At 36.9% G+C, this 10,554-nt stretch overlaps 1 protein-coding gene across 1 annotated transcript in view; it reads right to left on the bottom strand.

The window, feature by feature from the left end:
- IPO7 (importin 7) overlaps positions 1-10,554 on the bottom strand; it is a 33,509-nt gene continuing 22,955 nt past the window's right edge. Inside the window, exons 16-25 of the mRNA XM_065755316.1 lie at positions 9,944-10,072; positions 8,882-8,948; positions 8,676-8,801; positions 8,279-8,376; positions 7,160-7,255; positions 5,931-6,151; positions 5,622-5,827; positions 4,325-4,531; positions 3,822-3,938; positions 1-1,735 (exon numbers count right to left, since the gene is read on the bottom strand). Coding sequence (XP_065611388.1) covers positions 1,638-1,735; positions 3,822-3,938; positions 4,325-4,531; positions 5,622-5,827; positions 5,931-6,151; positions 7,160-7,255; positions 8,279-8,376; positions 8,676-8,801; positions 8,882-8,948; positions 9,944-10,072 — 1,365 coding nt within the window. The 3' untranslated portion in view covers positions 1-1,637. The remainder of the gene's footprint in view (positions 1,736-3,821; positions 3,939-4,324; positions 4,532-5,621; positions 5,828-5,930; positions 6,152-7,159; positions 7,256-8,278; positions 8,377-8,675; positions 8,802-8,881; positions 8,949-9,943; positions 10,073-10,554) is intronic.

Below are 10,554 nucleotides of genomic sequence, written 5' to 3'. Positions count from 1 at the left end.
CCAATTTTCTGAAGACTGCATTTTGAGTATCATAATATATATATGTGCATTTCATTTTTACAGATATAAACTCAGTTTATTTTTAACCTGTATTTAAATTTTGGAGGCTTACATTAAATTAAGGTAGCTCGTTTAATATCAATTGTAACAGCAGGTGACATTTTTTTATATAAAAACAGCCAAAAGAAAAAAAAAAACAAACACATTTGATTTAAAAGACCTGACACCAATGATCTCAAGGCAAGATCAAAAACCTATGGATTTATGCTTTAAGAAAAGAAAGGGGGGCATTTGAGCCAACCCATTCACAGCATCTCCCTGCTGGCTTCTTCATACAGTGGTTTTGATAGTGGTCCCAGAGGGAACTGTACTTTGCCTCTCTAGCTAAAATACTAGTTACTATAGCAACTTTGAAAGAAGAAAATTGTGGCTTCAAAACTGGAAGATTGGCAAAACTTCAAATACACTGTCTGGATCAGGCAGACAATCGTACACTAACACTGGGAGTGCAAAAAGAGATGGAACAAAATGCAGCAGTAGTGCAGTCGCACTACCACATATCGGGGGAAAAAAAGTTTTGCAAAATTAGGGGAAAACTGCATTCATAGATCAAAGCCCAGGTTAGCCAAATTATTATCTGTTTTTTAATAGATTGCATATATAGATGTTTCATCCACACACTTCAATCGACTCATTTAAGAGCAGAACTTCACATCTAATTTACATGCTTCAGAAGAGATCACTTTCTCAGTGCTTACAATAAACATTTGTATCCAAATTGCAACTCGTACAGTGAGATCTTTAAGAAAAACAAAAGACACAGAGGGTGTTGCTATTTGTCTTTTTTTAGCAGCAATGAAATATCACTAAACCCCTTTTTTACATAACCGAATTCAAGTCACAACCAGAGGTGACTGCACCACAAAGTCACCAGGTACAAAACTGCTAGGTCATTTTAAATTAATAACTTGAAATTATTTTCCCCAATACATCCCTTCTTTTTTATTTTTATTTTTTTATAAACAGCAAACATTTTGCTATTTTTGTACATAGGCTAGCAGGCTTGTTTCAATATGAAAGTGCTAATTCATTTACAGATTTATCAGTTATGTAGTGCTACATTGTGTCCAATATTCTACATATGAACAATCTCGATAAATGGAAACGATGAAGATTAAGTAAGGCTATTCGATTACCTTATTTACATCGATAGACACCCAAATAAGGGAGAAAAGGGAAGTTGGGCAAATACTCATACCGCCACTGGTGTAAAAATTAAGTCTGCCTCCTAACTTGTACTGTAAATGAGATTTCAAATAGTCCTGCAGCCCATGCCTATTTTTTTTCCTCAGAAAAAGAAAAGCTGCCTTCATGACATCCCTCTTGATTTCCGATTTCCCAAGTGTGTCATTTGAAGCTTTAAATTCAGATTCTTCCTATCTTCAAAAAAAAAACCCCTCTGGTTTGCTTTCCAGTATTAGATTGCATGATCGGGTCCCGCATCTGGGGCTTCTGTCCAATCTATTTATCAATTAGTTTAGAGTGAGCTGTAGATAACATGAACCGATTCTGGAACCACTATTGGGAGGAACACAAGCTCTTCACTACAATCACACAGTAGCAGGAAAAGTGATAATTCAATTCATTCCTGGGGCAGGGCCTCCGAAATTAAACGAAGTTGGCACGACTGGAGCATTGAATTTGTATCCTCCATGCTTTTCAATCATTTTGGATTCTAAAAAACAGAAGAAGAACAAAAATAGAAGGAAAATATTTAGTGCACGTGTAGGGAAGGTAAAGACAGATCAAGGATTTGTGTCTGACCGTTCTGATCCTCCAGGAGAGAGGATTTTAGAACGGGGGCTACCCGTGTAATTAATCACTGCCCACAGAGCAGAAGCGCGTCAAGCCCCAGCAGACAGACTTACAGTTATGCTGAAATGATTCATGACATCTATGTTTCCAATTTGGGAATGAGTATGCAATTCCCACATTTCAGAAACAAAACCCGAACAAATGCTGGATTTCTACAATTGCTGACAGATGCCCACTACTTTCTGATTAGAACACTCTACCATCAGATCAGTAACAGATCACATACACGAAGAAAAGCACTCAACAGATATCGACTCAGTTTTCATTTGTTCCTACGTCAGCTCAACATTATAAGCAGAAATAAGCTTAGTTCTGAGAGAAACCACCACATCTATCACTTTTCATTTTCAACCACGCCTTAACACCTTTAGGCACTGGAGGTATGCACACAGATGCATCCTCTATCTGTTTTTACTAGATACATACTACATCCTTTACAGATGACAGCACGGTTGCCTTTTACAAGTTCTCACCTTTTCAAAAGCTCTGAATGAAAGGAGGGCTCAAAAACAGGTTGGTAAAAAGCAAACATATGCATTTCTGTCAACCAACACTACAGTATAGGTAACATAAAAAGGTTGCACTATGCCTGGCTCAAAGTAACAAAGGTTATTAAATGCCTAACTTCAAGTCTATCTTTCTCCTCTCTCTTGGATTTCCAGTTGACCTCTTTCTGGGAATACAGGACAGCTCACCATCCAGAGGGTATGCATTTTGACTGCTTCATTTGAAATAGGCCAGAAAAATACTGCCATGGCTCACGAGGGACAGGGAGTGAACACAACGGGGGGAACACAGCTTTGTCTACTCTCTGTCTCTTAGAGCACAGAAGGCAAGTTTCTCCAAGCATGTGGAGATAAGGATATGGAGCAGTTACACTACTGAAACATTTAGATTCTAGATCTTTCTATTAGGTCGTGTCCACGGCTGACAAAGCCTGAATGAAGATCAATATAATCAGTTAGTAATAAAGATCCTGCAAGGATCTTATGCCTTAAGTTAGACTTCATGACCTGAACCTAATTTGTTCTATGAATAAGCAGTTGGAAAACAAAGAACGTTCTTATTCATAAAACGTACATGTAGAACACAGTGAGACTGTAGTTTATATTCATCAAAGTGGATCACCCTGGACACTTAATAAGCTTTGAGATAAATTTGGCTATTTTCTGTCAAAATTTTATAAAATGATTACTCTTAATACTAAGCTTTTCACTAAAAGCATTCTGAACTTCTAATCTGAAGCACCTTGCTACATTAAGACGCAGAATATGAACCTAGACAAATCCCTTAAGATTCCTTGACTTCAGAGAATGATATATATTGCCTTATTCTCTAGGACTCAAGAAATTAACAGAAGAACCATGAATATTTGCCCCTTTCCTATACTTAAAAGCCTCAATGCATGTTATCTCCTCTGAAGAATAGTATTTTGAAGTATTTAATAGGTTTAACAGTGTGGCTTTATAGATGGATGCTAGTTTTTAAGCTAGTGTTTTCTCACCCATAGAATCATTGCCTATCCCAGCTGGACTAAATCACATAGCGAAATACTCTATTGGCCACATCATGTTTGTTTAATACCGTACCAGTTAAGATCATCCACTTTGAGGTCATCAAATCAATTGTTTTCAAATCCAACATTATTAACAAGCAATATAATATAGAATTCCATATGTATAATGAAGTACATAATACATAATCCAAATTATAAACAGCTCTTTATTGAGACATTTCTACCATTTCATACAGCCATGATTTGCCACATAGATTATACACTAATGCTCTGTGACCTGGCAATCTTAAGCCTTTTCAAACATGGCTGGACTCTAAAACAAGCCTGCTTTGATGAATACTTTACCAGGCTTGAAATATAGGCTGCTGAGTATATGAACAGCATTCAAACAGCTGAAGAATCACTTAATGGTATAAAGAGGAAACAATACCATGTGCTGCCCGCCTCTGATCTGCCAGAGTTGCTATGTCCTGCAATTGTTTCCTTTGTTCTTCATTAAGGCCCTGCGTCAAAGTTTGGTACCACACAGGGTTACGGTTCTGAATTGCTGCAAGAGAAAGAAAACGTAAACAAAAGGCATACGTTCATTACAACATTCTGTAACTCAGATCATATTAACTCACTGCCAAATCCAAATAATCAAAATTAATTTATCCAAATATTATTCTGGTAAACCCTGTTAGTATTTTCACGTCTCGGATCGTGCAGTCCTCTCTGACTTATTTTCTTCCCTCCCACCACAAATTCATTCCAAGGGCTCCCCTTTCTCTGAAAGTGAAATGATGGCATCATTCTCCCCTTTTTCAAACAAAGAACTCATTCAAACCATATACTGGAAAACCATGTATTTCAGCAAGTTTTGGTTCACAGTGATGGGCCAAAATTAAGTTAAAATGTAGTTTGTCATCCAGAAAGTAAAATAAAATTACTTACTCTGAAAAATTGTTTTAAATATCTGATATTCATCAACAGGGTTGTCCTCATCATCAATAATTGTGGAATAGCCTTCCAAAGCAGTCTCTTCAGCATCATCTTCTTCCCAGTCTTCATCATCTCCATCTTCACCTGCCTGCTTTGCCAGAATTTCTAGATATTCTTGACCATCCTCATCAATGTCATCTTCATCACTCCCCAGTTCCTCTGCGTTAAACATCACACACACAAATGTTTAATCTCAAGAACAGTTAAAAAAGATACATAAACATACAGATAGTTTTGAAAAGCACTTGATAAAACTAAACAAAGCATTTGTACTCCAAAGGGTGTTAGAAATAATTTGATGAAAGCAGTTGTTTAAAGGGGTCTTCTAAAGGGACTTGGAAATGATGCCTGAGAAGTACAAGAAATGATAGGAATAAGTGTGCAATGAAAACAGTCTGGGGAATCCAGAAGGCAATAACAGAAATCAAAGAAACCTGCCTTCAACTAGATAGATGAAAACGACCTTAAATGCTGAAAGCTGCTTCAAATATTCAAAGACATCAGGATGACAATGTAACAAGCAAAATGAAGCAAGAGAAAAGCTTAAGCAGCGTACAGAAAAGATGAAAAACAGACGTAGGGAGAAATTGCATGTAATTTTCAACTTCAAATAAAGAACATGGAAAAAAAAGTGAAAGTTTGTGACGGGACTGTGTAGAGAAAACAGTCTATCTGAACTTCATCAGCCTTTATAATGAGAAATGAAAAATCCCTACCTCAGAAGAAACCTAAGAACTGTTATCTTCATTGGGGCAGTGCCTCTTCATTGGGGCAGTGCCTCTGCCCGGGGTAGGGGAGTAAGAACCAGACCAGTAAGAAAGTCCTTTCCTACTCAAACCATTCCATGACTATGATCCATTTTCAGTATGCATCTACAACTCCAGCATTTCATGCCACAATCTGTAATCTGTATTAGTCCAAACTGTACAATGAAGCACAGTAGGAAACTCCTTCTACTGACTATAACTTCTTTCTCAAAAACATGCTCCAGCACTAATTCCTTTCAGCACCAATAGGACCCACACACAAAAGCTATCCTGACAACAACTTTGAGGAGACAAAGTTGAGGAAATCAGTTTCTAAGAGTGAAGGAAAGCAAGCAGATATGCTTGAAAGACGCTTAAAAAAGTCTAATGCTCTATCTTAGCTTTGATTTTTGGAACTGGGGAATTCTGCAGAATCCCACAAAAAAAAAAACCTCCACACATCCACCAAGAAACACAACATAATGGATTTTCAGTTTCCATACCTGTTTCCTCATCTTCTTCAGCTTCATCATCATCATCACTGTCATTTTCATGCTCTGCATGACAGGCATAAGCTCTTTTTAAACCATTAAATAAAAGGATAAAAGCTGGCAGGATCTGGCCAGCAACTTGATTTAAAACCTGTGGTATTTGCTCCAGATCAATGAGAGCACACAAGCCGAGCACGCACATTTTTCTATCGTGAAGACTGTAAAACAAAACAGCGTACAAATTACAAATTCCACTATGACTCAGAAGCTGATAATAGATGTGTATCTTAAAGAACAATCTTCAAGATTAGAAACACTCACCCCAAGAAGCAGTCCACATCATTAAGCCACTGTGTTATGAAGTGATTAGTGACAGGCTCCACATTATTGGGAAAACGAAGATTTTCCAATGTATTTAATAATAGATGTGGATTGTAATACAAAGCAGCTATGGCAACCTGGAGGCACATTGTTCGTAGTTCACTCGTTTTCACTTCTCTGGTCAATCTCTCTAAAGCAGCTTCCACAAATAAGGGTATGCACTGAAGAAAGAAACGTAGTGGTCAAAATCAGATCTTTATTTCGCACTCCAGAAATGGTTGAAAAACCAGACCAGTCCATAAACACATAGGATGTAAAATGGAAATAATTGTTCAAAGCCAGCAGAAGTCACATATGAATGAAGTTGAAATAAGAACATGAAAAGTTATTGTCTTCTGAAGACATACGGATTTTGTGACGTCATGGACAGAAGTAAATCCCCATACTTTGATTGCTGAACATTTATGGAAGCCAGACAGTGCACATAAATGCAGTGAGATGGTAAGGCAGTGTGTTTCAGTAATGGTGACAGTAGGTCACCTCCACTGGTGCACATATTTTAATTTTTATTACATTCACATACATACACATTGCCTACAGTGACTTCATTGAGAAGTGCTTTGTAGTTGAGAATTTACTCTGTCTTTTAGTGCTATTACACTCTGTATCTGATGTAGTTTCCTTGAAAATAAATAGCAGGCATTACTTTCAGAGCGACCCACATAGCTATTATATAGTACTTGCCATATACACAAAGGAAGTGCACAAATCTCTCAAATCCTGACTTCCATTCGTATTTAATGAAATCCCGGGCTCCTCTATGACATTAATTGTGATTCTAAGAACTTCATTTTCATTCTTATTTAAAGGCTACTAATTTGACAGACTGAATCATGTTCATCAATATTGACTATAACTACCTTAGAATAAAATTAATCAACTTTTAGCTAAGATGCTCCTAAAACAGCTCTCTTCCAGATTCATGAAAACACTTTATACTGAGTTTTTCAGCATCCTAAATCCTGGAGACGAAGTGTGCAGTAACTACTTTCCTAGCGCTGTTAACTGCACAATAGGATTTGTGACACTGAGGGACAAGACAGGATCATTAGTCACCCTACACAAACTTCTTGTAACAGAAATTTTCATGTTAATAGGTAATCGATTCATATTTGAAAAAAATAGATATTTTTTTAACATTAGTAATATCAACCAAAGTTGTTACCAACCTGATCAATTCCACGCCCTTTACACTGAAGAATAATTACTTCTAATAGTTTTGCTGCATGACATTCCGCATCTTCTCCAGCAACTCCTGTCAGGACCTGAAAAGTAATTCCTTCTATTATGTACCGTTGAAAATAGCTCTCAAAATGCTGCTTTGCTCTGAAAAGCCAATATAAATTTACCCAATCTACAATGCTTGTGTGAACACCCCTCAGTGAAGAAGTCAAATCTACAGCAATGCTCACTATCAGAACCACAGAGAACACGACAGTGCAGAGTGCAGTTGAATTTACCCGTGCAAACAGGAAATAACTCTACGCACACAGTAGACCTCACCACACTAACTGCATTAAGAACTAGCTGCCATTTGGAAAAGGTTTATTTCCATACACCAAATAAAAGTTTCTCTTAAGAATTCATGCATTCTGTATTTTTTTTTAATACTTAGGATATTCTTTAGATTATATATCTACAGCTTTTACGCCAAAGATTCACTGCGCTCACCTAATAATACACTAATCACTAAGAGGTTCCCCCCCCAGTATATATTAAGCAGTATTTACAGCCAACCCAGTTGCAACTTTTCATCAAATGAAGATTGGCAACAGTCAGAATCACCACGTTCTACATTCAACTTGAGTCACTGATCTTATATAACCTCAGCAAAACATTTCTATTCCCATCCCTCTACTTTACATCTCCACTCTACTTGTTTTAGCTAACAGAGTTCAGATCTTCAGCATACATACAGTATTTGGTATCCTTGCTGTAGCAAGGTTACAAACCCCAGATTAAATTACCTACTCTTTGCAATATATATGTATGTATACACACATTATTCTATATAAAAAGCGTATTAATAAGACATGCACAAAAAGAGGGATGTTCAGTCTGCTTTTGTTGTTTATGTTTTCTTCTTCCCTTATGTTTTCTTCTTCCCTTTTAGCAAAAGCATATAACAACTAAAATTTGATGCAACCTCTTAACATTTTTCAGCAATAACATTATGATCTGTGAATTAACAAAAGATGGTAAAGAGGACAATGCTGTAAGAGCACACATCAGAATCTAACACTTTTCAAGTTTACTGCTGTGAAAAAGAATCAAAGTCATCTACTTACCTTCTTGCACATACTGTAGATCATTTCAAGGTATTTTGTGTCTGACAGAAGCGTATCCGTATCAACAGTCACATAATTATGTAAGAGAGGCATCATATCTGCATTAAGAATAAGTTAGATTTGTTTTCAAGTTTTATGAACAGGACGGCTCACAAAACCAGGTTAAAAGCCACACATTATGTTTATTTAAGTTTATCATGGTTCGTGCCTGATGTTTTTCAAGAAAGGTACGTATCTAGCCAGAGCTGCCCTTGCAAAGCAGATCTGTTTGCAGAATTAAGTATCTGGAGGTGAGAACACTCCGGTTTTCTCCTAAACATTTCAATAAAGATCTAATTCACTTTTCTGCATGAAATCATACATGAAACCACATGGCTTTCTGATTTATATTACCTACCAGTAAAATAATCAAAGCCATCCTGCTGAAAGACTTCGAAAACAAGAGGAAGAAGCTGCCACATTTGCGCAGAAACTTGCTGACAGGTCAAACTGTGAGCCAAGGAAAAAATCTCCTCGTAGAATTCTAAAAGGAACAGAAATATACACCAGTTTTAAAGCCCTTCCCATGCTACTGAAAACTTAAGCAAATTCAAGTCCACATACCTAATACATGCTGCTGCAAAACTGTTCCAATCACTTGCAAGCAGATCCCTTCCAGCTGCTGAGTAATCTGAAAAAGCAAGAAAATAAAGATTTATGACTGCTTTCCATAGTTTGGAGTCGAAATTAAACATATTTTAACTTTTTCCAACTTGCTTGTCTTTACAAAGTATCTTCTAAAAACAATTTAAAACTTCTCACATTTCAATACTCTTAACACTGGAAAAAAATCTTTAGAGTTTATTACAGTATATCCATTAAAAAAAGTCTGAGTAAGTCTACGCCTTAATTCCGTCCAATTAGAACACATGAAATCAACATACACTTCAAAGACCTAAGCAATGAAAGCTGTAGGAAGTATCTGCTGTTACAGAAAAGTGAAATTTCAGAAGAACCCTAACACTAATATGGATGGATTGGTTGCGTACTACATTAACTCCAGTGCTGGTCTACAGGTTTGTACAGTCTTCCCAAAAATAAGTTCTCAGTCTATGGAATAGCTAACAGAAAAAGTCAATAACCTGGCAATTTATGGCACTCACTCAGGTATAAATATGTATTGATCCATTTCTTACAAATGAGCTCCTCAGGATTAGCATATTGTTAATCCATTTGCCAACAAAAACAAGTAAATGCTTGTTTGGCAGCTTCAGCAGCCAAGTCTATAAGCATAACTGCTCCTTTGTTTATCACATGACAACACTGGACTGTTACACCTTGGACACACAATTTGTATTATGTTTCTTCAGTAAAGTCTTCAGAGTACAACTTATTACTTAACTACTTAGTCAAAGAAATAAAACCCCACTGTTAGTTATCAAACTGCAATAGCTGACTTGGCAGGGAAAGTTTATAATCAGTAGTAGCATATTTAAAACAAGATGTATTCCTGATAGGAGTTAGCCCATTTATTATGTCAGAAACCTGATCCAGTCTGCCACTGTCCTTCGTTTTAAGAAAAGTTTTGGCTGCTGACAGTTTTTCAACTAATTAACGTCAGACACACAAAAGACTTCCCAGTGGCTTAGACTTAAAGTATTCATTTTGAAAGTAAAACACACGTACTTCCTTGTGATCTTCAACTACACTGAGAAGTGTATCAATAGTATTCAGAATTCCCATTGCTGTCACTGCTTTGTCATCACTGCCCTCTTCATCGGGTCCAGTCTGGATCACCTGGTTAAATGTCATTGCCTGCGTGTAAGAACAAAACAGCCCATAAATGTCATTCAGTGAGGAAATGCTTGGAGACGAAGAACAACTGTGCAATTTTGACATTCTACAGAATTAATTTGAAGTGCTCTGCCAAGAAAATATTAAGGTGACAGCTTCATTCCTGAGTTTGTTTTCACGACTGATTAAGTTGGAAAATTAAGCCAGATGAACTGCCATCCCTTATCCATTCATGAATAAGAAGCGATGTTACTTTCCATGAAAAAAAACAAAACGACATTTGTACTACTAAGCTTTCTGAGACAAGGTCTGCAAACTAGATTGGATCTTTTTGCAGGTACTCTCAAGGAGAACATGCAAACCATTCAGACTTAACTGTAAGGTAAGGGCCTTGAACAGTTTGGCACCGAACTGACCTCTACTATTGAAACCATTAGTAGAGCTTGCTAGACACAGTCATCGAAGCTTAATCTCTGCTGCAAATAAGTTAGCTGCAGATTCAA

This window comes from Cyrtonyx montezumae, unplaced genomic scaffold (assembly GCF_038088225.1).
Source record: "Cyrtonyx montezumae isolate F1298 unplaced genomic scaffold, pur_monq_1.0 scaffold_10, whole genome shotgun sequence".
NCBI classification, from domain to species: Eukaryota; Metazoa; Chordata; class Aves; order Galliformes; family Odontophoridae; genus Cyrtonyx; species Cyrtonyx montezumae.
Note: the sequence above shows the minus strand (reverse complement) of the source record. Positions and strands in the feature narration are given on the sequence as shown.